Here is a 26,234-nt window from a genome sequence, read left to right as displayed (position 1 = left end):
GACGCTCATCTCCTCAAAAAGTACCTTGATGAATCAGACCCTCTTTCCTCTAATCACTATAATTGCTCTAAAAAAATCCCCTCTGCCTTAGCTCTTATTTTAATTCTTTTCCAAGCACTTCTCTCTTACATGATCATTCTGGCATCACAGGAATATCGTACCTTCAGGCTCTGGCCCTTGCACTCCTTATAATTGGTTGCTTGTAATGATGAATGTAGTAATCAATGGATTTGACCTTTATCTTTTACCTTATATAGTGTGCAAGTCATTCTTACTGTTTAAGTCATAAAATATTAAACTGAATGTGAATTTGGTGATTTGAACCGGCTTCCCTGTACTTGTCCCCACCTGCAGCTTTAGAAATACTGATAGCATTTCACACACCCCCTCTGACCTCCCACTTCAATATTATCTTTCCACGCTCTTCTTCTGTTCATCCATCATCCTATTCTACGTTCTACCTTAACTTTTCCCCTTTAACATCCCTCTCTGTCTTCCAGTCTTTGGATCTCTTGAATCTGCTTGCACCCACACAGTGTTTGCTCTCCTTATCACACTCTCTCTTCTCAGTCTCTTTTTGTTTCCCTTTATCTCCCTATTCACCCTTTTGTCTGTTTGTCTTTCTGGCTGTGTCTTCCTCTTGGGATGGGAAGTGGAGAAAGCTATGTACCCATAATTCTAACAAGATAACAATCAATGATCAAATTAGATTTTTTTGTGCTTGATTGTTTTCCACTGAAGGTTTTTTTTCTCCAGTGGCACTGCACAATGAACCGTCTTGCCTTAATTCTCTCAAGGGACCGAACATTTTGCTCAACCTCTCTGCTTTCACTTGTCACCCCCAGCTACAACCAAAGAATTTACCCTTATCAAAAGTTTTGGTATAAGGCAGAAAAAGATTCCTCTCTGTTTGGTGATGTCCTGCAGTTTTTCAGATGACTGCCTAAATCCAAAAGCTGCTGCTTGAGTGTCTGATGCTGTCCCCATTCCTCCTCCTACTGTGATCTCTCTCTTCCCCTCACCCTGCTCTTCATGTGTGTTGCTGTACAGGAGCAGCTAAGAGCATGCGTCTAAGCAGGTTGGCATAACATTAGAGAGGGCATGCTATTTGATATGGCAGTAATCTTCTGTTAAATCCCCCAAGAGTGAAACACAGCCGCCTTCAGCTTTGCACAGATTTCAAAAATGGTCTTCTTTTCTTCTTAAATTTTTTTTTTCTTGTAGAAGTACACCCCTTGCTTAGATCAGCTCTGCATATATATTAGTGTGGTGTGTGTGCATGTGTGCATGGCATGTATGGGTGTGGAATTAGTGAGACTTAATGTCACTGTCCCCCGTTAAGGCACTGGTTAAGTTAAGCACCACATTGGTTTCTAGCAGAATAATGTGATTTTGTGGAGCGCAGTTACTGAGGGCAGCGGTGTGTCATCGATGCTTAGTGTGTGGTTGGTAAAACTTGAAGGTGGCTGATAATTCTCTTGGCTGAGCTGATTGGTTTCGTTTATATGTAGATTAGGTTGGGGAAGCGACTCCTACTAAGCTAAATTCAACTTCTGAACTACTGATAATGCATTTTTAGTACTTTGTACCATTGCCAATAGCTTTTTAAAACTTACATCCAAAAAAAATCTTACTTTGTTATTTCAGAACTCATTATAAGGTATATTTTTAAGACTTTAAACTCATGACTGCAAGCAGCGGTATTTCTTCCGCATCGCCTTGCTTTGCCTCAGAAATATGGTTATTTGTGAGATGTGAGCAAAACAATACTGAGTAACATTACTTTACAGTAGATTGCTCACACAGGGACATGCATGCTATACACTATTACATTTATTGTAAGGCAAAGTAAAATGTGCCTGTTTTCAGAATCATCTTATAAGAATGAAAAGACATTGTTTAGGGATTTAACTGCTTCAGTAATTGTAACCTAATAACATGATGTGTGGTTTTCTTTCAGAAATACAAGGAGTTTGAACGGGCAGTGCGGGTGGAGGAGATTGATGGGCTGCGGCTGGTAAAGAGGCTGGCGGAGGACATGGAGGAGATGTTTCATAAGAAAGCCCAGGCAATGAAGGTACTTTATTTAATCTTCCTCCATCACACTAAACCTTTTTTGAGTTAAAGGACCAGTGCATGGGATTTAGTAGCATCTAGTGGTGAAGTTGCAGATTGCACCAACTGAGTACCACTCCCCTCGCAGAAAATGTGATAGGTCCTATAGAGCTAGTGTTTGGTTTGTCCGTTCTGGGCTACTGTAGAAACATGAAAGAATTATAAATACTATGGTGAAGGCATGACCCACCCTACTCTGCCTCTGATTGGCTTATCCTGATATTCTTATCCTAACTCTGACCAGTGTCACTTCTCATGCCTAAACCTGACCAACCCAACCAACGTTAGCTAGCCAGCCAGCCTTATGCCTTTATAATAGTGGGATTCATAATTTGGCGAATAGACCTACTGCCACTGCAGATAAAACGGCTTATTTTAAGGTAACGCAAATGCAGTGATTCTTATTTTCAGGCGATACTGTACACCAATGAAAATATACTTATGAATATTAAATTCAATTTCTGCTGTGTTTTGCCAATAAACCCCCCTACATCTTACACACTCGACCCTTAAGCAAACCATTTGATGTACAAAACAACTCCTATAAAAGCATGAAGGAAATGTGAAGAAAGTAAAGGTACTAGTCTGAGCTCAGTGAACTCATTTGGTAAAGTATTCATTTCTGACCACTCTGCTCACCCTTTTGGGTGTCTGAAGAAGTGCTGTAGTGTCACATTGCCCCAGTGAATCCAGACACATTTTGCATTTGCTGTGTGTGTGTGTGTGTGTGTGAGAGAGAGATATGTGAAGGAGTGGGTGCTGTGGGTGAGGTGGCAGACATAGAGAGGCTGTGATCCACCCATTGGAGTGTGTCACTTTATTGATCTGCTCTGACCAAACATCAGTATCTACTGTAAGAGGTCACTTTAGGACAAAGCTCTAAACAAAAACTGAAATCATACGATTTCAATTATGTTTATTTCTTGTTTTGTTTAATTCTACATGTATTTCTGGATGTATTGGGTGTCTTTTGTCTTTGAAACACAAGTGTAGCATTAGTGTCCCATGGAGGACAAGTGTGCTCAAGTTTGAGGTACTTAATACTTTTTCATAATTCATTTAAGATGGAAATATTGCCTTATTTACTCCACTGCATTTGACATTTTATTTGACAGCTACTGTATAGTAAATAGTTATCTTGCAGTATGAGATCTTCAAAACATGTGATCTGCGCTTTAAATATGCATTTTTATATTTAATTTACATAATAGAACATCAGAATAGCAAAGAATATATCTGTCTATCGGGGTGGAAATTTGTCTTTGGCTCACGGAAACAAGATACAACATCATTAAAAACAGACAAGCTATTAGTAAAACAAACACATAGACAAGATCACATTACACATTTAGAAACAATTTATGTCAGTGTCTGTGGCTAAGATCTCTAGAGTTAAGAATATTAATGGCACTTAGGACGAATGATTTCTTGAATAGATTTTTAGTTGCCAGGGGGACGCTATAGGGCCTCCCCTAGCTCAAAGGCGCAAACTGGCTGAAGAGAGGATGGGAGCTATCTGCCAGGATGCTCCTGACTTCCTTTCTTGTTCATTCCGTAAAAAAATTGAGTCAAGGGCTTTTTGGGGTTTCCAATCGTTTTGCTTACCATTGACACAGTCCTAGAACGTTTATTCTTGTATAGTTTAAGTACCAGGCAGAGAGGTGAAAAGTTAAAACATCTCAACATCTCTTGAAAATATACTTAGAGTCTCTGAGACTGTGAGTCTCGTTTATTCTGCACAATGAGAACTTTTAATTGTGATACTTTAAATTTAGTTAATAATACTTAATAGTACTTTCACTCAAACGCAGGACTTTGACTCATTTTGGTGTATTTTTATATTGTGGTCTTTCTATTCTTTCCTAAATATAAGATCTGAATGCTTCATTCACCACTGCTGTCAGTACATGTGTACATGACCACATTTGTCCATATCGGTGTGTGAGCATGTCTGTATGTCTATGGATGTGTGTCTATGTGTGTGTGATTGTGTGTCAGTGTGTCAGTGCTGTAACAGGTGCAGTTCAGGATGTGTCCATGGTGCACTGCCTCTCTGGCTGCAGCTCTAGCTCCAGGTGATAGATCCTATCAGGACAACATGGTGCTGTTAACAGAAATTGGATTTCTCTCTGAGAGTCTGGTCCAAGGATACAAGCTGAAAAGAAAAGCGAGGGATGGAGAGAGAGGGCCACAGATAGTGACAAACCATTTCCATGCTTTAGCTTTGCTTGTGCATGTGTTATTATTCTAGTGCATGATACCTTTTCCTGCTTGGATTGTGTGACCATCCCTGTTTCATGTTGTTACATCTACTTTGAAAGCATTCACATTTTCACCTGTCCACATGCTCAACAGTCTTCACCAAGCACATAGAAAAAATGAAGTATTTCATGCTAATGTGAGTCATCTGGCATTTCAAAATATATGACTCCTAGTCTTATACAATGATTGCTGGCATGAAAGCAAGGTTATAATTGAATATTGTTAATGGTTATGTTATTTACTCCTGCAATAGGAAATTACAGAAGGGGGGGGCTTAATCAGTTTTCTAATAATAATGACCATTGTTGTTGGATTACAGCACTGCTGCATCCTTTCAAAACCAGTGTTTACTGTATTTAACTTACGTAACTAAGCTTTTCATTACAGAGAGACATGTCTTGTCAACCGATTTCAACTGTCTGATAAACTTACATGCTGACAGGAGTCATTTTTATTGAGCTGTGAGATAAGAGGTATTGAATCTTGTGACATAGTTGTCTGTGTGCGCCATCTCCTTGAGAGTGCGTTAAACCCCTGGAGATACGAGGACTTGGTTAGCTAATGGCTTCTCTAAAGCCGCCTGCCTGGATGCTGGATGCCTGATAATTGTACATCTCAGGGGTGAGTCAGTGTGTGTTCATACGTGTGTGGAGTAAGGGTTGATGAGAAGATGAGAGGGAATACTGGTCACTGGGGTGATGGAATAGCGCTTTAGCAAAGACAAATGAAAGTCATGGCAGGAACAGGAAAAATAAATCCTATAGGCGAGAAATCTGAGGAAAAGTGGAGGAGTGAAAAGAAATTCTCCATGCTTATGTCCATGGAGAATATAACCCGCTTCAGCTGCCATCAGGAGTCCACTTCACCTCAACCTTTCTCGTTTTCAACGCTGACAGTTTTGCTTTGTGATGAAATGTTAGTGTCCATAAGTCCCTTTCCCTCTTCTTTTCCATCTTTCTCCAATTTGTCTCTGCTTTTATTACCCAAACTCTCATCTGTCTGGCCTAGTGTGCAGTCCTGCAGCTGTCCTTAAGCATCCCTGGCTCCTTTGTCTGTCTCTCCCCTCTCGACTCCACCTCTTCCCATCTCTCAGCTTTTTTGCTAAAGTATATGTGGCGCTTCAGCGATTCAATTTCCGCGTCGGCGCCTTCCCCTGTCCATCAACATGGTTTTATCTAACCGTCTCCACGTCGATTCCCCCCCTCTTTATCACTCGCCGCCACCTGCTGTGAGACAGCCGCTTCTGCTGTAAAGGGTGCACCTGTAAATATGTGTGTATGCTAGTTGATGTCATTCTTTTTAAGTGTGTTTAGGTGAGACAGTGTTTATGCATTCATTCTTGTGTTGTTAAGATAATGGGTTTGACTGAGAGAAAGGGAAATTATATGGTAGAGAATATGTTTATAAGCTTAATTCATAGTATTTAAGCTTCCTGCAGGTTTTGGGTGTGGTATTGTTTGTGGGTGTGTTTGTAATCAGGATTGAGTATGTGTGTGTAATTGCATTTAGAATTGGTGTTTGATTGTGTTCGTGTCTCCGTCCCCTCTCCCTTATCATCTCCACATTATTGTGCACAGCCTCCTCTGTCTGACAGAAAAGGAAACTTTAGGCAAGAGCAGTTGTGGCTTTTAGTTGCTTCAGCCAATTTAATTGCAACTCCACTATTATAGATAAGATAAAAAAGGCAAATCAAACAGTGTTTCAAAGTAAACATGTGCTCGCAAAGGTTGCTGCGCGTGTCTGTCCTCCTTTTGTAGCTTGTGTGTGTGTGTGCCATCAGTCTATCGTATGTGTATTTGTGTATTTTATTCGTGGGCATATTAGCTCACCATTGTTACTTTTTAATTGCTCTTACCTTCATCAGTTCCCAAGTTGGTGGGATATTATCAATGTCTAGCAGACAGCAGCTCCTCTCCTTTCCTTTCCTCTCCTCTCGTCTCCTCTTTCTATCTCTTCTGAAAAAAAAAAAAGCTTGTCTGCTGGCTGGAAACTGTGGCGACAGCAGACGGTTAAAGAAACAGCGAGCATGTTGTTATCAAAGTTGAAAGGCGTGGAGCTATTGTAATGCCCTCTTTGAAGTCAAGCACGGCTGTGTTTCATGTGACAAATGCACTTCAAAGCAGAGTGGATGCGTTGCTGCTAGGGCTGTTTCTCCTGTAATGGCATTCGGTCTCTGCATGCTCTGTACCTGCTGATATCATTTACCTGTGGCAGCTACGCCTCTGTAGTCCTCAACATGATTACCAGTGTAGAGTAGAGGAAGTCTGCATGGGTGTATGTTAAAAATAAAAGGTACACACAGGACTTTAAATGAAATTTCTCTTCCAGCAAAAACCTCCCATTAACTTTCATTTTCATTTGCTGACATGCACAGTGAATATGAAACACAAATTTTAGCAATGTGAAACAACTTGTCCTCTGCAGGAGTTGATTTAAATTAAGATGAACATTTATTGGAAAATTCTGGTTTATTATAACTTTGGTCTTATTTTTACAGTTTTGGCTGTCATTTCTGTTGGTAATGATATCATTCCAATTTAATTGCTGAGCACACGACAACATTGCTTAAAAGAAGTCTGACAGAATACCAGCAATCAGACAATCAAACCTCATGGTTAGCCAAATTTACAAACATGGACAAATATGGGGAAAATGAAGACAAATGGTGAAACCCATCACAGACTACTTTCCAGTTTCAAGTTTGGCCTAAACTACAAAAATAAGATCCACGTTAAAGTAAACCATAGACAAATTTCCATCCAAATGTAATGCAGATTTGAACCAAAGTTAAAAAAAATTGGAGAAAAGAAATGCCTGTTAAAGTGCATTTTAATCCACTGCTTTTATGCAAATATTTTGAGTTGGGCTCATCGAGATAATTAGTTAGTGGCGCTAAGTCGGCCGCCATTACACCGTCGCAGAAGAGGGTGCCGCGAGGTGACATAATTAAAAGAGGTCCAGTCAAACTATGTAGATAACAGGGTAGAAATATAGCATTTATGTTTGTTTTATGTGTTAAATTGAGGAATGTTACTGCCTACCCATCAGCACACACCGATCTGATATATTCACTCACATCCAGGTGGATACTTCAGTAGGTGTGGGTGCAAAGATTGAAAATCCACACAAAAAAGATGATTGTAACCAATATAATTTTTCAAACTTTTGTCTCATATGAACTTCTCTCTTATAAAAAGTGAGGAAAACAGAACAACCCATTTGTTGATCACTTATTGCAGACATATGAAAGCACATCTGTTAGTGTGTAGTTCTGATAGGGCTTATAATCGTGTGGTCCGGCCCTGCAGTCTTCTCCTGCCCTTTCCTCCTGTCTGCTCTCCTCACTGACATACCACACTGTCACGCTGAGCTCACAGCACTGCTCCCCTCATTTCCCTCATTTCATTAGCTGTCCTCAGTCTCAGATCATTGCCACGTCTGTGTGTCTGTCTGTGCATGAGTGTCTGTTAAGAGTGATGGCTACTAATGACAAGGCAGAGACAGCCAGTGGATGTCAGGACAGCAATAGTCTCTTCCTTCCCCTTCTCTCTGGTTGTTTTTCTGTCACCAAGAAATCAAAGAGATGGAATTGTTTTCTAGAATGATGAAATGGGGATATAGGCAGGAGGGATGGGAAAGGTAAATGTCAAGAAAAACGATTAGTCAAAAGTTCAGTCTGAGCATGAAATAAAAGGGAAGAAAGTGTGAAGAAAGTGACAGTATGAGACATAGGAGAGAGGAATGGCAGTGCTGGGTTCAGCACTTCATATTCCCTTTCAGTCAGCAGAACTGCTGAAAACTTGTCAAGTATTGATTATTGGGACTTGATGTTTCAAAGCCCACTACTCCCCTCCTTCCCTCCCTCCATCTTTGCCTCTCTCTTTCACTTTCCCTTTGTATCTGTCTCTCCACCTTGCTCTGTCTACTTGGCTTGTATCCAATATAAATGTGCAAAACAGAGGAAGCAAAGTGTCACAGAGCACTTTAACATTTTGTTGATGCTGCAACTCTTCCCTGGCTGGTTTGACAATATTAATTGCTGTCCCCAATGCTATTGATGGACTGACCCCAGCCAATCCCGCTCAGATCAGCTCAGCCCTCGATGGATCAGGCCTCTGGCAGAACTGAGACCCATAGGACCTGCCCTGATCCAGTAGGCCAAGGCTTAGTTAGCATTTATTTTTTACAGCCAAGGAAGTTGTTCAAGTGCATTACCTCATTACATGTTTACTTTATTTGTGTATGGTCACACCTATAGACATGTTAAAGGTACAAACATATTTAGGTGTGAGAAGAAGTATTAAAGCTATTGTCTACACATGCAGGCAGAGCTGATAAATGCAGCTGATCTGATTCATTTGGGGCGCTGTTGATAAGTTGTTTATTAAATAGCAACTGTGCTATTTTTAGGGAGAAATGTTCAGATGTCCTCAACAAATTGTAACGCCAAAAGATGATTATATGGGGAAAAAGAAAAGTAAAGTTTGAATCCAAACTACAAATGCATGCTGAACCAACATCACGCAGCACCACTGGGAATGTTTTCTTGTGAGTCTATTTAGAACTGCAGTCTCGTTCTTGGTTACCTCAGGAGAACATTCAGATTCAGGCCACTGCCCTCCCCTCCCCTTGGTGGAGCGAATGTGCCGAGGCAAGGCTTAATGTACTGCTTAAAAAAAGTCCAAGACTTCCGCTACCAGTCAATAATGTATGTGACCCCTGTCCACCCCTCCTCTGCTTCTCTGACAGCAGTTGTTATAGCTCAGCTATATATGACAGCTTTCACTAACTTTCAGGGCTTTAGTGTTGCATTCATAATGGATAGGAATTTGTTAAGGTCAGTGGCTTCAACCGTCGGGAACCGTACCGCACAGAAAGTACAGCGCAAGAACAATAGGCCAATCAAGTTGACAGCTAAATGAGGGGGATCGTTTATGAACTTTTGAAAGTGTAAACAAGCTGAATCCTTTGTCAGGCAAATCATAATCACAGGATGTCAGATAATGAAAGGGGGTAGATGAGTGCAAATGTCAGAGAAATGGACTGGGCGGGAGGAAGGGGGCGGGTGGAAAAATGATGAAATATGAACGGAAATTGTGTTTAATTGAGGGGGAAGAGATTGCTTCAACTCACGCAAGGGAACTGGGGCAAAATTAGGAAAGTAAGATTTTGTTCAGGTTCAGAAAAGTTGGTTGTCAGAACCAAAGACAGGGACACAAGGACACCCAAACACACATACATTTCAATACATTTCTTCTGTACCTCAGACATTTCTCTCTGTTAGGACATCATACCAATTTCTTCCTCGTAGGCATGGTTTTCTGTGTTAATATACATCACCTGAGCCAACCTGACAGCTTCCGAGTATCACAGGAAGCACTGGAAAAGCAACAGGGGCTAGATGTGAACTTGTTAACACAACACATTGCTTCCTGTGGTTTGATTTAGGCCAAAAACAAATCGACAAATAAAATGAGCCTGGGGGAATTAAGAGAAAATGGAGCCTGACCCGGACGAGACCAGTTGGGTTGGGCCTAATCAGGTTTGTGCTGAGAATCAAAGCTCTGTAGTGAAGACAGAGACCCGCAGAAACACATCAGGGATCTGTAATCAGGTAGAGATGCCAGACTCTTCTTCTAGCGCTAACAAATCTAATCCAGTCACCACGGCAAGTCTTGTTAGCTCTGTGTGTTCAGCTTTTACCCTGTCAGCTACAGTGAAGGCTCGTGAATGTGTGCGTTTGTGCATGAGCCTGTGTGTCTGTTTTCGGGGAGACAACAGGGCCTGCCTCTCTGACTGTGTCAGTTTAATTATTGCTGTCATCTCGTACCGAGCCTGAGCCTCGGCAGAATGACTTGAGCAAAAAAAAAAGGAAGTCATTTCCTCTCTCTTTTTAAAACTGCATCATACACTTTGGCAGGACCACCTATTGACAAAGAGACATGGCAGGCTCATTTGAATATATGCGAGACACACGCAAACACACGCAGACATGCAGCTCACACATTAGCGTACGCCCACAGCAACACAACATGCACACAAAGACAAACACACCACCTGGAGTGTTCATTCTCGTGATATGCCGGAATTGAAATTCACAGGAGTGAGTTGTACCTACTTATCTCTAATCTGTTTTTCCAATTGAAAAACTCCCTGCTACTATGCAAGTTATTTTTACCCTAGAGCTTTAACTCCCATCTTCCTGCATGGTAAGTTACACTACATGAATGATATGCCAGAATAGATTATCCGCATGTGGGAATCAAGTGTTTAAATGTTCAGCAGAGTGCAGCAGAGATTAAATTATTGTTGGCCATGTATGATTAAGACGTAATGTTGTGTAATTTTTTACACTTTTTTTTAATTAAAGGCAGTCGTTTTTGTTTTTCCTATCTACACATATGACAAATTAACAGACTTTCAGTCATAGGTGAGAGAAATTATATATTTCACAGGCCATCTCACAACTGCATATTGATAGATACACAAACACACATGCCGTACATACATGTACTCAAATTCAATTTCAGATTACAGAGTTCATCACGCACACACTGACATAATTGCATACTCTCACATACAATGATTGACATTTGCAAAAGCGGCTGCGAGACAGAATAGGTCAAAGGGCTAATATCTTAACACGTGTCAACTGAGAAAAACATTAACACTCAAGCATGCACACAAAAATACACACCATCACCCACTCACAAATGCTGAAAAGTGTGTTTCTATCGACGCTGCTTTCACAGGCGGCGTCTGACATTTCGCTGGGAGTGTGAGGCTAAGCATTCAGACCTTTAGAGAATGTTATTCTCTCATTCCTCTCTCATCCTCCCTTTATACCATCATCCTTATCTTTGTTTGTTCCTAGAGCATGCTTTTGTTGTGGATTTCCAGCAGAAGGACCTGGCCGATATTTTGTCTCTCCATGCCCGGATGCACACACAGATATATACACAGGAATAAGAGTTTCTTGTTTGATTTCAAAGAAGATCTGAAGATGTCCAGGCAAGAGAGGACACAGAGGCATCCACTGTGTCTTCTGCTGTTCTCCGTCAGACCAGGAAGGAAGGAAGCAGAACAAACATGAATCAATAGCCGAACGGAACCAGCACAGAATGATATGCAACGATATGCAGTGGCCAGGTGTGTTGCTATGGTGAAGGAAATGATTGGCCAGGCTCTAGATTACAGTGTTCACTTCCCAAAACAGCCTGCCTGCACACACAGTGGCAGCACAACACACACACAACCTCACACATGGCTCAGCTGAAATAAGCCGGCTGATTGCAGTAGTTTTACGGGTAAAGCCATTTGAATGGAAATGCGAAATGGAAGTGCATTACCAAAACTCATAGACACCAGGACCAGCTGTGAATGAGAGAAATTACTTGCTATGAGAACATACCATGTGCATCACAGTTGGAAGTAGAAATAAGTGCTTGTGTGTGTGTGTGTGTGTGTGTGTGTGTGTGTGTGTGTGTGTGTGTGTGTGTGTGTGTGAGAGTGAGAGAGAGATCCCTGTGAGTCAAGCTGTTACTCAGGCCCAAAAACCTTCCATCAAGTCCTTCACCTTCACCTTTAGCCTGTTTGAAATGCCGCTGTTTGCCAGCCATTATTAGCGTAATATTTTTTTTTTTTTTTTACTGAGCACAGTTTCAGGCAGTTACAAGTTCAACCATCATTAGCAACACCAAAGCCCCTCATGGCACAGGTCAACACCTTCAGTCATGCCCTTAATTATGCATAACTTATGCATAATTAACTAACTATAACTAACTAAGCCTTGATGTGATTTAAACGTGTGAGTTATATAAAAATTCAACCTCCTGTACAGCTGTCATGAACGGGAATTAAGCTGTAGAGACCGAAGCAGCTTTTGGTCCAGGTTGTAAACATATTTACTCCTGCTGTAAAGTTGGGCATTTTAAAATAGGGCCTTACGTAGATTGACCCACGTCTGTAGCCAGCCTCAAGTGGCCGTTCGGGGAACTGCAGTTTTTGTTACTTCCGTGTTGGCTTCATTTGCCAGCTACTGAGGTTGCCACTTGCTCATTATAAGACAACAAACTCATACAGAAACCCCACCTCCTGTTGCGTTACAAAGCATGATTTAACCCATAATATTGTGCTGGTCCCAAACAAATCATCAAAGTCACCAGCATCACACAAAATGCCTCCATAACCATCTACCCCCAATCTTTCAAACATGATCGACAGAGCCGTGACACGTCTTACACGCATAATAGCAAATGACGCTTATCGGCCCCTCAGTCCCTCGCAGATATAGGACTTTAAAATGGAAATAGCTTGCTTTGGCAGGAGCTTGATGCCTTCTGCCATAGCAACTCCAAACAAACCGCCTTGTGGACCATGTTTGTAAAGATATACAGTAGAATAATAATATGTGTGTCCATATACATATATATATATATATATATATATATATCTGTATGTTTCTGTGTGGGATATGTGCAGGCTGTGAAAACAAAACTCCTATGGGTACACATAACACACACATATTTACTATTGCTGAATAGTAAATATGTGCTGTTTTCTCAATAGTGAGGATTTGCTGCTTTTTGCTGTTTTTATACAATAATTGTGAAATGAATTATTTTTCACTATTTTCATTTATTAAAATAATCGATTAATTGTTGATGCAGAACAAAACATTTATTATTTGAGAAAAATCATGACACATTAATTTATAAAAAATAATCCCTAATAAATCCCTAATATTTATCTCTGTCACACATGCACACACTTTTTTGTGTTTGCACACAAAACACACACTTATGCATTAAAAAATGCATTGCGTTATTATTGACTTGAATGAGATGTGCTTCACAAGAAAACCATCCACATACTGTATCCTGAGCATGAAGGTTGGATTCTGGTTCATATTACACTGTAATATTTCTCTCTGCGGTTTGCCACTGCACAAAAGATGCAAGTCATAAAGCAGGGAGAACTTTACTTTAAAATAGACCACACAAGTAAAATATTTCCATGATTATCTTTCATTTGAGAATGATGACAATGACATGTTGCCTGCTTTAGACAAAAAAGAGGAGAGAGAGAGAGAGAGAGAGAGAGAGAGAGAGAGAGAGAGAGAGAGAGAGGATAATGTTGAGTCAAAGGCACACAGATACCCGCATCACCCTACAGGCACACACAGCAGACGGTAGCAGCAAGAGGGCGATGATGAAGTGTGTTTGTGTGTGTGTGTGTGTGTGTGTGTGTGTGTGTGTGTGTGTGTGTGTGTGTGTGTGTGTAAAACAGCATGAGCTGATGATGGAGTTTGTTGTGGTAGTGTCCAAAGAACCTGAGGCAGTCATTACCTCTACTGCTGAACCATTTATGAAAATAGCCTCTTTTCACAAGATGGCCAAATGTCGGTCTGCTATCTGTGTCTGTATGTATGTGTGTGTGTGTGTGTGTCCTTAGGGGTTGTACAGAAGTGTTGCTCTAGTGCTAAGGGGTACTTCTAAAGCCCGTTGTAAAGCTACTTTCTGCATGGATGTTTCTCTGCCTATTATTTTTTGACCCACTAATCAATTCACTTTTGTACTAAAACTATTACACATCTCCCTCCCATTTCCTTCCTCCCTTCTTCTCTCCTCTCTCCTCCTCTAGAGACTAGTAGAGGCGGCAGAGGAAGCCCACCTACAGCACGAGGAGGATCCAAACCTACAGGTATGTGTATATGTGTCCTCTGGATCTACATTCTGAACACACAAAGATTACTGCAGTCAACGTGTTCACTCCCTGTTCTTGTAAGCTCATTAATTAAATCATGCTGAAAATAATTTATCCGCTTCTGAGATTGAGCGTCAGTGAGAGAAAAGGCCCAGCAAATGACAAGGGCCTCTGTAAACACATCAGGGGAGAAACAGGGAGAAAAGGCATTAGGAGTCTTGTTCTGTTGTCTGTTTCGCTTGACTAGGCTTAACAGTCTCCTTTAAAAGGGTATGTTAGTCCACATCTCTCTATAATCATTTTGTCAGCATATGTCTCGGCCTGCCACTGTCAGGTATTTACAGTCCTACAGGAGCAGACGTCCTGAAAAATATGCATACAAAACGAAATTCTATTCATGTAAGTGTTTTTTTTTGTTTTTTGTTTTTTTTTAATTGATAAGGGTTGGGGTACGACTAACACCAAGCAAAAAATCCACACAATCCCTGATCTGTTGGTGATCATTTATTGTGCATTCATGGGTCCAATCCATCTTGTTTAATGACTCTAGGGATAATGATGAGATGTCACATTGAGCCAGTTCTAGCAATCTAAATAGACAGGTTTCTGAGCGATGTCATCAGTGAGATGTGGGGGGGTGGAAAACAAATCAGAAGGTCTGAGAGCATATGAGGAGATCATGAGGAGTTGTTTTTTTTTGCCATTGTGGAAGTAATGTGTAAAAAATGTTCAGTATCTCAAGAAGGAAGCTTCACTGTTAGCATAGCACATAGTGATCTGTACTTTAAATTAGTAAAGTACTGGAAGGTAGTGGATAGTTTTGCACACGTCCTGAATTTAACAGCGCTCATACCGTTACCTTCTGCATGTTTATAGCTGTTAAATGAATTGTGCCAACATTTGTCAGGCTCTGTCAATGCTGGTGATTGGTTTCACATGCATTTACAAAAAATGTTTTGGTAATGTGAGGATATGTGCCACATACAAATATACTCCTAAAGAGTAATTTTACTGGTTTCCAGCAAGTTGCTTTGTTTCTAAATTCAGAAAATTTATATATAGGCTATCATCATGTTGTGGCAACAAGTTCTATACCTTCCATGGATCCTCAATTGTTTGTATGTACTAACTGGGAAACACATCATTAGTACTAGATGTCAATGTTCACTAGTTTTTGCCCATATCTTTCTTCTATATTGGTAGCTAAAGGCAGAAGGTGAAGAGGCAAAGGTCACAATTTTTTTTCACTGACAGCATCCAGTGTTTCATAGTGCTGTTACAAGTCATGTTTTGTTCATATCAGTTGCTTTAAACAGATATTGACAACTTGCTTACACTGAAACTTCTTTTTTACAACCTGGGTGCTACAGATGCCTAAACATACATGTTAGTAATGTATGTCTGACTTCAGCTGTCGCTATAATAAAGGCAATAAAAAGCCCCAAAAATATATATAAAAAAATCAGATGAGATGGATATTTAAGGGGAAACCCTGGGGTATTTGTAGTCCAAATCATATGTCTCAGTAGTACAAATATACCGCTCAGTTCAAGGCATCATAATTGTGCGTACAGATACACAATAGTAGCAACTAAAGATTGAAATTGTATGTTGGAAGCACCTTCTGTATTTTGTCAGAGGTGAATTAATCCTCATGTTTTTATGCCAGAAGTTACTGTGTGACAAACACATCCTGAGTTTGAAACATAAATCGTGAATTATTTATGGTATTATATCACCGTCGTATTCCTATTCAAAACCTCAACACATTTTTAACTATTCCCTGGGAGTTCCACCCTCAGTTCTGCAAACTTGGGCAAATACATTCAGCTAATCATATCTGCATACACACCCCCAAACCCAGCCTCTGCTCGCATGTTTCTGCCTCAAATCCATTTGAGCAGGTTTAATTTTTAGAGTGCAGCTTTATTGTGTGTGTGTGTGTGTGTGTGTGTGTGTGTGTGTGTGTGTGTGTGTGTGTGTGTGTGTGTGTGTGTGTGTGTGTGTGTGTGTGTGTTGTGTGTGTGTGAGCCAGAGAAGGAGAGAGAGAGAGAGAGAGAGAGAGAGCACTTGTGATGTTTTGAGTTCGCTGCGCATCGTGCACATCTCGGAACAGAGTTTATTAAAGTAGGAGGAGCGACAGCAGAAACTTGAGTTTTAAAGAGGAAATATGATGCTAAGCCGACTTGGGAGTATTTGCTGCTAAACTACTTATAAAGTCTGTGGCGTGTGTGTTATGTGTGCCTGTGTCTCTGCCTGTGGCGGTGAGTATGTGTTTACTCTGTCAGCTCTTTAAGGCATTACAGTGAATGGCCTAAGGTTTGTTGCCATCATGGGCCATTAAGGAGGATCAATTACTAAATTTAACCACTGACTGCTTCCACTCGTAGTGCCCCCCGTCTTCTTTTTCTTCCTTTTTTTATTTATTTTTTGGTCACCTGCCTGATTGTCCACATGCTCTGCAATTTCCCCCTCTGTGCTTTAAAGGAAAATCCCGCCCTGTAACACTAACAATGCTTCAAAGAGGAGCGGGACTTGGCATGCGTTGGTCTATTTATTTTGGGTTTATAATTAACTGGATAACTGGTGAAAATTAATTGGCAACTTTTTAATGATAAAAATAATTGTTCAACCCATTTTTAAGCAGAAACCACAAACATTCTTTGTTTCCAGCTTTGCTAATGTGGGGACAGCTTTTTCAGTTGTTATATCATTGTAAATTTAATATTTTGGTATTGGACTGCTGAACATGCCACTCTGGGCTTTGCAATATTTGATTTCATTTTTAAGATCAAACAATGAATCACTCAGAAAATAATTGGCAGATTATTTGATGAAGAAAATAATCATTAGTCACAGGCCTGTCGAAAACACAACATGGTGAGATTTAGTGCCCCTAAGAATCAGCAAGTGCTTCAAATCATTCATCAAATTTCACATTTTGCACTTAAAGATTCAGTGTGTAGGATTTAGTGGTATCTAGCTGTGTAATTGCAAATTGCAACTCAGTCACTTCACCCTCCCCTTCAAGCATGAAGGAGATACTATGGAGAAAAATGCAAACGCCCCTATTTAGGGCCAGTGTTTGGTTTGTACATTCTGGGCTACTGTACTGTAAATAATGTTATAAAGAGTTCGGTCTAGACCTGCTCTATTTGAAAAGTGTCCTGAGATAACTTCTGTTATGAATTGGCGCTATACAAATAAAATTGAATTGAATTGAATTGAATTGTAGAAACATGGCAATTCAACATGGCGGAAGCAGCAAATACACCAGGAGACCAGCCAATAGAGAACATTTCATGGCAAAAATAGTTTTTCTTTGCGTGTGTGAGTGCAAACTATGACCCTCTTCTTTTCACCTGACAGTGATACACACATTCACTGTCTGTTATCAGTTTAAAGAAACATTTAATACAACTTAACACACACCGTAGTAACACAACAATTGATTGGTTACTAAAGAGTAAATTGGGAGATGTTGCAAACTGCCAAATATATATATATATATATATGTAAATGTACGGTTCCCTGTACAGGTTTATCTGTTAGTGTACTCTGTATGTCTTGATGTAACTTACTTTCTGTACATGTTGTGTGTGACTGTGTGTGGTTGTTGATGCACAAGTTTGCATGTAAACAAAATTGCCTTCATAGATACATGTATTTGCTCGTCATGTATTCATCTATAAAGGCAATTTTGCATGTTCTTTTGGACATGTGTTTGTGCCTCTCTTTGTATGTGTCACTCGGTGACGCTTGTCAGTGTGTGTTTGTGTTTTCATATGCTGCTTGAGGGGCGGTAACACTGTGTGGGCTCACAGCGGTGCTTTATGCCAGTAATTACTTGGCGGCGATGAGATGAGCCTAGAAAAGTGAGTGTCCTTTTGTTTCAGCTTTAATGACATAGCTACAGAGCTGATACTGGCTGATAGAGAGCCTGTACTGTAATGTAGAGTTTCACAATGTCTAGGACAGAGTGAGTTACCATTATCCGGCCAAAATACCTCTACACAAGAAGATTATACCAGCATACCTGTATTATGTGCGTGGTATGCCAAAAATATGAGAATGGGAAATAAACAAAAGTAGGAAGAGGAAGGGGAGGAAAAAGGATGAAAGAAAAGGGGATTAAGGAGGAGAAAATGAACATGATAATGACAATTACATTTACCTGGCAGATGCTTGTTGGCATGGTGTGTGCCCACAGTAATAGCATCTAGTTTAATCAGAGATTAATGTAATGGCAGATGCAGTTGGTGTATGATGCAGAGTTACTTCATTACAGAGCTTAATTTCTAAACCTGAAGACCCACAACACAGATCCCTTGGCATGCAGTACCTACGCTCATTTCAGCACACAGCACAAATGCATACTTTCTGTAAACTGTGGGTCCTTCAGTAATACTGTGGCAAAATATTATACACCACAAAACAAATGTTCCCAATACACACTTTTAGAGTTTGGCTTGCTTAGGGTCTAACTGACTGACAGGTAAAGTTATGCTGACTGAAGTGATTAACAAGTAGCATCGATGGGAAATAAAGGAATGACAGAAATACTTACATCAGAAGTCCCTGTCCAAATGTGGGAGGTTCCGCATCATGTTCCATCACCCGTCACAAATGAATCCCTGCTTCACAAGCTTGGTCATCAGAATGAATAAAATAACAGGTTGCGTTTGCCTGTCTATCTTTCTGCATCCATGTTAGCGTGTGTGTTTGTCTGTGTTTATATTCGTGTTTGTGTGTTGTTATTCATCCTTAGTTAAGCAGGTTTTTCAGTACCTCTTGGCAAATTATGTCACAGCCATTAATTTGTCTTTGCTAATTGTGTTTTGAATTGACAGAGCATAAAATGAAATGGTTGAACATTCTTTATTTGTGATCACAAACTGCTGTAGCTTTTTTTTGGTTGCTGTTTGCATGCATTATTAATATGCGTGTGCATTTTCGCGAGCACCTGTATGTGTACACCTGTGTATGTGTGCAGGTGTTTGTGTCTGCACAGCTCTGATGGTGGCATTTCTAATAGAGCTTTTACTGCAGAACATGGTGAATAGATGGTAATTATGACCAGCTGTGCTAAAAATACCACATCTACGCTGTAGGGTGAAACCTCCTCCATCACTATTCGGGGTTTATTATAAAATGTTTGTGTGTTTTTTTTTGCTATTGGATACATATTTGGCTGGCAGCGGTTTGATAGGAATTTCCTTATCTATCCTTTCCAGAGCTCTTCTGCTTCCATGTGAAATTGGCACGGTAATCTGCTGCGATTTTCCTCCCTTGCTCTTTTACCCGCAATGCTCATGTACTGTAAATAGGAAAGCAGAGAGCAGTCTCCCATGCCCTCTGCAGCCAATGAAATCCTTCCTTGGAGGTTGGAGACAAACAGCCAATTGCCAAGCCTGATGTTGACTGAAAATGTAGCCCCAGTCTGGAGGGAGCAGTGGGAGAGAAATGCTTAATCTTTTTTCTCTCTCTCGCTCTCCTTTGTTCTCAAACTCCCCTGTCTAGGGTATTACCATAGAGTGCAAAGAGGTGGCCACATACTCGTTGATTTGCTCCCAATTTGCTCTTCTTATTACTGGCAAAAATTATTTGACCTGAGTGTGTGTGCCTGTGTATCCGGAGTATCCTCCGCTTCACCGCCATGTCACATGCATGGCCAGTGATGCGGAGGTGGGATTTTTTTAAAGCCTTTTTATTCAAGAGTTGGTCTTGACTGCCCAACATATAATGCACAAATACACCACACACACATACATACCGGCTTCTTCCGCTGCTTCATATTATGTCTCACCTGCTTGCCAACTTCACACTCAAAGCATTTCAAGGTACCTTCTGTCTACAAGAGACGTGTTCAAAAAGGTTTCTGAAATCACTGATATTTAAAAAGCTCATTTAAAAGAATGAATTAGTTTTTGAAGAAATATTTCTTTCATGAACCTGACAGAACAAACAGAAATGTATTACCATTCACTGGCATCTCTTGCTCATCATTTTATCGCACTAATGCTTATGTCATAGGATTTTTATCAATGAAGAACCAGAACAAAAATGTGGTATTTGGTAGCATATTTTTAGATGAGCTAAACCCAAAATCGAATTTGAACATGTACTTCAAAGAGTTATGGTGCAACCCACTGCATCACACAGCTAACAATCAGAGCTGAAGCTGCTTCTCTTGTATCACACAGTAGCTTAGGTAGGTCAGGTAAGAGCAAGTAAGTTGTCTCTTACCTGACATGACTTACCTGTGTGTCTCCTCACAATGCAGTGCTAAGTGTAGAGAGTGTCTGGAGAGATAAGTTTAAGTTGTCAAATTAATTATTAATTTTCTTTGGACAAAGAACTTTGGCTGCCTGGTGGATAGAACTTAAATAACCTATTTTTTAGTATTAGCAAGTATTACTGTTAATATGAAAAATACAACTGGTTTGATAATAATAATAAGAATTTGTCTACTTCTCTCTGACACACACACCACTCTGCAGCATAATTGTCTTGAGGTGTGTAATAAGCATTTTAGCGTCATGTGGCTGCTATAGATTTTGGTCTTGTTTGTGTCAGAGTGGGTACACACACAAAGTACAAGATGCACAAGAGTGTAAACACAGCATATGAACCCCTACTTCTCCCAAGTTATATACTCAATCTTCTGTCTTGTTTACTCACTGATTACCTGTATCCCTGCCCCCTGGTTGTTTTCCAGTCACATTTCCACACTCTGGAAGTGGTGTCTCCCCCCTTCCCCAACCGTGAAGGAAAGAATTATGGAGGTGGGTGAATAAAAGAGGAGAGTCGAAGTGGAGATGAGAGTTAAAAGTGAACACCAGAGGGTGGAGCGTCACGGTCAAACCCCCGCTTCATATGTGGTGTCCTCTCTGTCTCGCTGTCTTTCTTCTCTCCTTGAGGCTGTTGACTCACTGTTGTGCTCTTTGCAGCAAAAGTATTTATCAAAATCAACAGGAGTGTGATTTTATTTGTATGTGAGTCTGTGCATGTGGGTCACAAACTTACATATTTTATGTGCATGTCATGACTGTGTGCACGTAGGCTGCTAAGCTCCATAGGTGCTCTTCTATAAGGTGAGTGGGACTGTTGTGAGTAATGTGGTGTGTGTAAGTGTGTCTTTCTTAAAGGGGAATTTGGCAACTATTTCAACTCGATAAACCCTTTTAGAAATCATTTGGATGGTTAAATGGCCTGTTCCGGTGTTAATGGTGACCTTCCCCACTCCCCCTAGTGTCCCCAGGCGGAAAACCAAGCTTGCAACTTTGGGACTACCTTCCCGTTAAGTTGGAAATAGGAAGTATCGTGAGAAGCGAGAGTGAGTGAGAAACACAAACTGCTTTTCGGCAATTCCACATAAACGCACACGCCCCCCTCAATACCGGTTAGCCACGCCGGCTATAAGAACAAGTGACGATGAATGTATTACCCGCCTCGGTAGACATTGCTCCACACGAAAAAGTTGCCCGGCAACAAATGCAAATCAGCAGTAGTAGAAAGGAGGAGGAGGGTGCTGCAAGTGAGTTTTTTTACGACAGTGTTTTGAAATATACGTCCCAGAGTTGTAGGGGGAGCTCGTTGAGAAAACATGCAACGACAAAAGTGAAAACCAGCGAAGAAATGGCTAGAGTTGCCAAGTTCCCCTTTAACACATTTTTGTCACTGACAACCACAGCTTTGGCCCTATATAATGAGGCTATAATTTAAAAAAATTACATAAATGCTTCAAAAGAAGCATGCTATAAATTAATTTATGGTATGCAGCTTAAATTAATAACGTTAATAAAAATCCACTCAACTCAATGATTGCAGCGAAATAACAGTATTTAAAGTTAGCATTAAGTGTGTGCCTCACTGTAATACCTTCTTGCAGCACTCACAAAATAATTGTAGAAAGTCTGTAGAAACCAGTGAAATGCATGTCCATAGATGCACTGAAGCAGGTTTATTAATATAATGTTTTACATACTATTTAACTTTAACAGGAATATAAACAAACATAAATAAAAAAAAAAAAAAAAAACTATTTAAAACAAGAAACATTTTAGAATTAATTTAAAAGACAATATTCAAGAAAACATTAAATGAAAAAGCCTGTTCAAGAAAAGAAAAATTAAAAAATAAATAAAAGTGATTAAAAAACCTTGATATTAAACTGAGAGTATCAGATGTCAATTATTCACCTAGTTTTTGCGGATTTAATTATGTGATTTTTTTTTCTCCAATAAGAGCAAACATACAGTTGTTGCATAGAGCGCAGCAGAGAGGGATAACAATAGTGTAGTGTTATAATGTTATTAATGTATATAGTTGGGTCTGCAACCAATTTTTTTTTTCTCGATTAAAATAGTGACATTTGCCAATTTCTCTGAGTCGAAAGTGAGCTTGTTTTGTCCAACCAACAGTCCAAAACCCCAAAGATATACGGTTTATTGTTATTTATGCAAATGTGCAAAGAATAAAATTTGTTAATCAATTATCAAAATAGTCATCAATGAATTTTCTTTCAATTGATTAATTACTAATCAAGTAATTATTTCTGTACGAAAACCAATAGGTTTAGGCAACTGAACCAGCTGATACTTGACCCACATGAAATACTGAACCATTTGTTTCTGGTGTGATCTTTGAATACTTCCATGTAATTACTGTGTAAAATGTATTCCTTCCTCCTTTTTTACCCTTATGGAGTACTTAGTTTAGATGTAAAAAATTACAAAAATTAAGGAATTTTGAAGTTATTCACCCATAGGAATACAGGAAACCAAAGACAACAGGGAAAGGAAAACACAGTATAAAAGTATAAAATTATAATTTATATTAAATGTGTATCCTTAGTGTATTGTGCTGACATATCAATTAAAGTTATGTTTTTGATTTGTTTATGTTGTCAAACCTTAAATCTATCTATTCTTTTTTGCTTTTTGAAACAGGGAACTGAAATATTCTCAGCTGTTTACCTCCAGTAACTACTCCTCATCCTCTCCCTCACTGTCTGTACCACACTGAGTGAGTGGGTGCTGATAGAACATGTGCGATCTCTCAGCGTAATGCACTGCAGCGTTAAAGATCAGGTTGTTAACACCATGATCAGGGACTGCATTAGTGGCACTGGGCACTCCTTCACTGTAATGCTGGAATGGCATAATTGACTTACTCAACACATACACCCACACTTGGACACATACACACACATTTCCACACAATTGATGCTTGGGAGCATGGACAGATGCACACACATACATACACTCCATGGTTTGCCCCTGCCTCCATTCACACACCCACGCTCACTCCCACGCTATTGAAACTCAAAAGCTGATGGGTGCAATTTTAATCAAAATTAAAGCCCACATGCTGTGAATTTAAATAAGTCTATTAGCAGACTCATTAACTGTTGTTTGTTTAAGTTTTTTTACTTGACTTTATATTCTCTGTACTTTTTACAGCTAATGCCTCTGGTGGTGTTTTCTCTTGTCTTTGTCTTTTCTCTCACTGTCTTTCAAGAGACTTACTAAGCGTATAGAGCCAGAACATCTGCCAGACCTGCAGAGACATCTGCACAACTTCAATTGTTTCTCTGAATCGAGTTGTTAGTAACTGTTGTTTTCTGTCTGGGATACTGTCTTGGATTCAGAAAACTAAAAGTTTCTTGTGTGGTGTGCGTGTGTATGGGTGTATGTGTTTGTGTGTGCAGTCAAGTGTCTGCCCAATATTTTCCCAATGTACACGTATGGATGTGTTCTTTACACGTTTTGCAAATTAACTTTGCTATTCTAATATCTATAGCTATAGCTATCTATAATTGAGATTTATCTCATTTTCTTATTCCTTATAGACAGAGAGGGAATATGGAACGCAGCCAGCGATATGGGAGAGACAAACAAATGGAAAGGGGGACCAGACAGAGACAACCTGGTATTCGCAACAATGGTCTCACAGATAGAGCTGATAGTAGCCAGACCGTCCCAATGAGAGCTGTGTGCGTAAGAGAGCACATTTGAGTGGTGAGGAGCTTGATGAGGATTGCACACAGCTAGTGAACAATGGGTAGAAGGAAACAGGTTGAGCCAGAAAAGGAAAGGGATAAATCACGTCAGGGGACAGAGGAAGTGAGAGTGAGAATGATAGAACAGTTACTAACGAGACAATGGCAGAAAGAGACGCAATGGGGTCTTGTCTGCTGCAGGTGCTGTTGGCTCTGCCTCTGTGCACAATGCGTGTGTGTCGTTGTCTGTGTGCATACATTTTATACAATCTTATTACATTTTTTAAGTATCCTAATTTTGGCTGTAGCCACTCAAGATGTGTAGAGGTCAAATCTTGGTTCCCTCTACACTGAAAGTTATTTTGTTTGCCAACAAGCAAGTCTGACAACATCTAACTCATGACTCATGAAAAAGTCTTTTTACAGCTCCCTGTAGCTCCATTTTGCTCATTACACCATTTACAGGGAGATAATGTGGGCTTGGTAAAGCTGTTGAATGATTTGAAAAGAATGAACATTTTGGCTGAAAAGGAACCAAAGAAATGAATTAATGAAGTGTTAAGAATAACTGACTAATCACAAAGATAAGAACAGGTGTACTAAAGGGCACTTTAAGTTGAAAGTAAAGTTCTGAGGTCATTCGTGTATTCTTTGCAATGCTTGTTTTGGAAGGATTTCTCTAGACTGGCAAACAACATACTGAAAGTGACCTGGAGACATTGTGAAGGTGATAATCGGGTGTAATTAAGGCTGTCTCTGGACACCATGGCCTGCTTTGGCAGGGAATAAAGATACAGTTGCCAGAGGAAGAGAGGTCAGGTGCAGACAGAGCAAGTAAGAGATGGGTGAATAGGACACGTAAGCAATTCTCTGCATTGAGAAGCTGTGCCAGAGTTTCCCACCGCCTGAAGGTCGTCAATCCTGCAACCTCACCAGATTTAATGCCATGGGACACTCTCTAATGTCAGTGGCAACAGTGTTTTGATCACAGTTCAAATACAGACAAAGTCTATAGATATATAAATATACTTTATTGATCCCAAGCTGGGAAAATGCTAGGAATCCCTCACAGTGCTTGTTCAATCTTTGTGTTCATCACTATAACCATACTCTTTTTAAATACAGTCCAATCCACTGTTTTAGAATATTGATGGCTGCTTTAAACCGAATATGTCTCCTATGCTGCTGATACAGCAGTTTGACGCCTTTTTTTATATTGTATCATTACGTGTCCATCCTTTTCTTTTGTCTAGTTCTATCGTATTCTATAATTTGTCATTTTGCCTTGTTGTGTTATATCCCTATATCCTTATAGACCTTCCCCGACTTTCTTGGTTTCCTGGGAACTCATTTATACGCCTTTTGTAGGGATGCTGGTCACCCTTATTCAGCATGGCTGGTTTGAGCTGGCTGGCTAACCTTAGCTTGCTCTCTAACATTATCGGCAGAAAAAAATACTGCCACTGGTTTCGCTATTAACAATAGTTTTCTGAAAGTTACATATAGAACCTTTAAAGATAGTTAAACTATGAGGTTTTTTTTTATCCTGCCTGTTGGCTAAATACCATTATTGTGAAGCACTTTATCTTTGTATTGAAAAGCGTTTTTAAATAAATATTTATTTGCTTCCATACCAGTTTCACTGTCAGAGCTGACCTGTCAGGTTAAAAGACATTTTTTAATTAGATATTTTGAAGAGAGTTTGAAATTTCTCCCTCACTTCCTTGGTTGTTAATTTTTCTATCCTAAAAGCACAAGGTTGTAGTGGTTCCCCAAAGCAATGCAGCAAAACTGAAATAAAAAAGTCCTTGTCAAAGTCAACTAATTTAGATTCTGTTCAGCCCGGTGCACTGAAAAGAATAGGTACCATTCTGGTTGTAGAAAATGGCTGGTATCCCAAACATCGTAAAGGTCAATGTAGATCAGATTTTCACAATTGGTAGGTCAAGACCCAAAAGTGAGTTGCATACTAATGTCTTGTACTGACAGCTAAATGCTGACTGAAGAAACCTGTGTCCTACACTGACTGGCAGTGTATGAAAGGTTGCCATGTTGTTTGTCTATTGAATCTCACGATGGCCCCATACCCTTTGACCTTTTGGAAATTAGTATTTTGTTTTGTATCACTCATCATCACACAAAAAAAGCT

At 39.9% G+C, this 26,234-nt stretch overlaps 1 protein-coding gene across 5 annotated transcripts in view; it reads left to right on the top strand.

The window, feature by feature from the left end:
- The window catches only part of cacna2d3a (calcium channel, voltage-dependent, alpha 2/delta subunit 3a), a 110,561-nt gene that overhangs the window by 20,409 nt on the left and 63,918 nt on the right, over nucleotides 1-26,234 (top strand). For all 5 annotated transcript variants that reach the window (XM_051426197.1, XM_051426196.1, XM_051426195.1 and 2 more), the window contains exons 3-4: nucleotides 1,961-2,077; nucleotides 14,020-14,079. In XM_051426197.1, the coding sequence (XP_051282157.1) occupies nucleotides 1,961-2,077; nucleotides 14,020-14,079 (177 nt within the window). The remainder of the gene's footprint in view (nucleotides 1-1,960; nucleotides 2,078-14,019; nucleotides 14,080-26,234) is intronic.

Source organism: Dicentrarchus labrax, unplaced genomic scaffold (assembly GCF_905237075.1).
Source record: "Dicentrarchus labrax unplaced genomic scaffold, dlabrax2021, whole genome shotgun sequence".
Classification (NCBI taxonomy): Eukaryota; Metazoa; Chordata; class Actinopteri; family Moronidae; genus Dicentrarchus; species Dicentrarchus labrax.
Note: the sequence above shows the minus strand (reverse complement) of the source record. Positions and strands in the feature narration are given on the sequence as shown.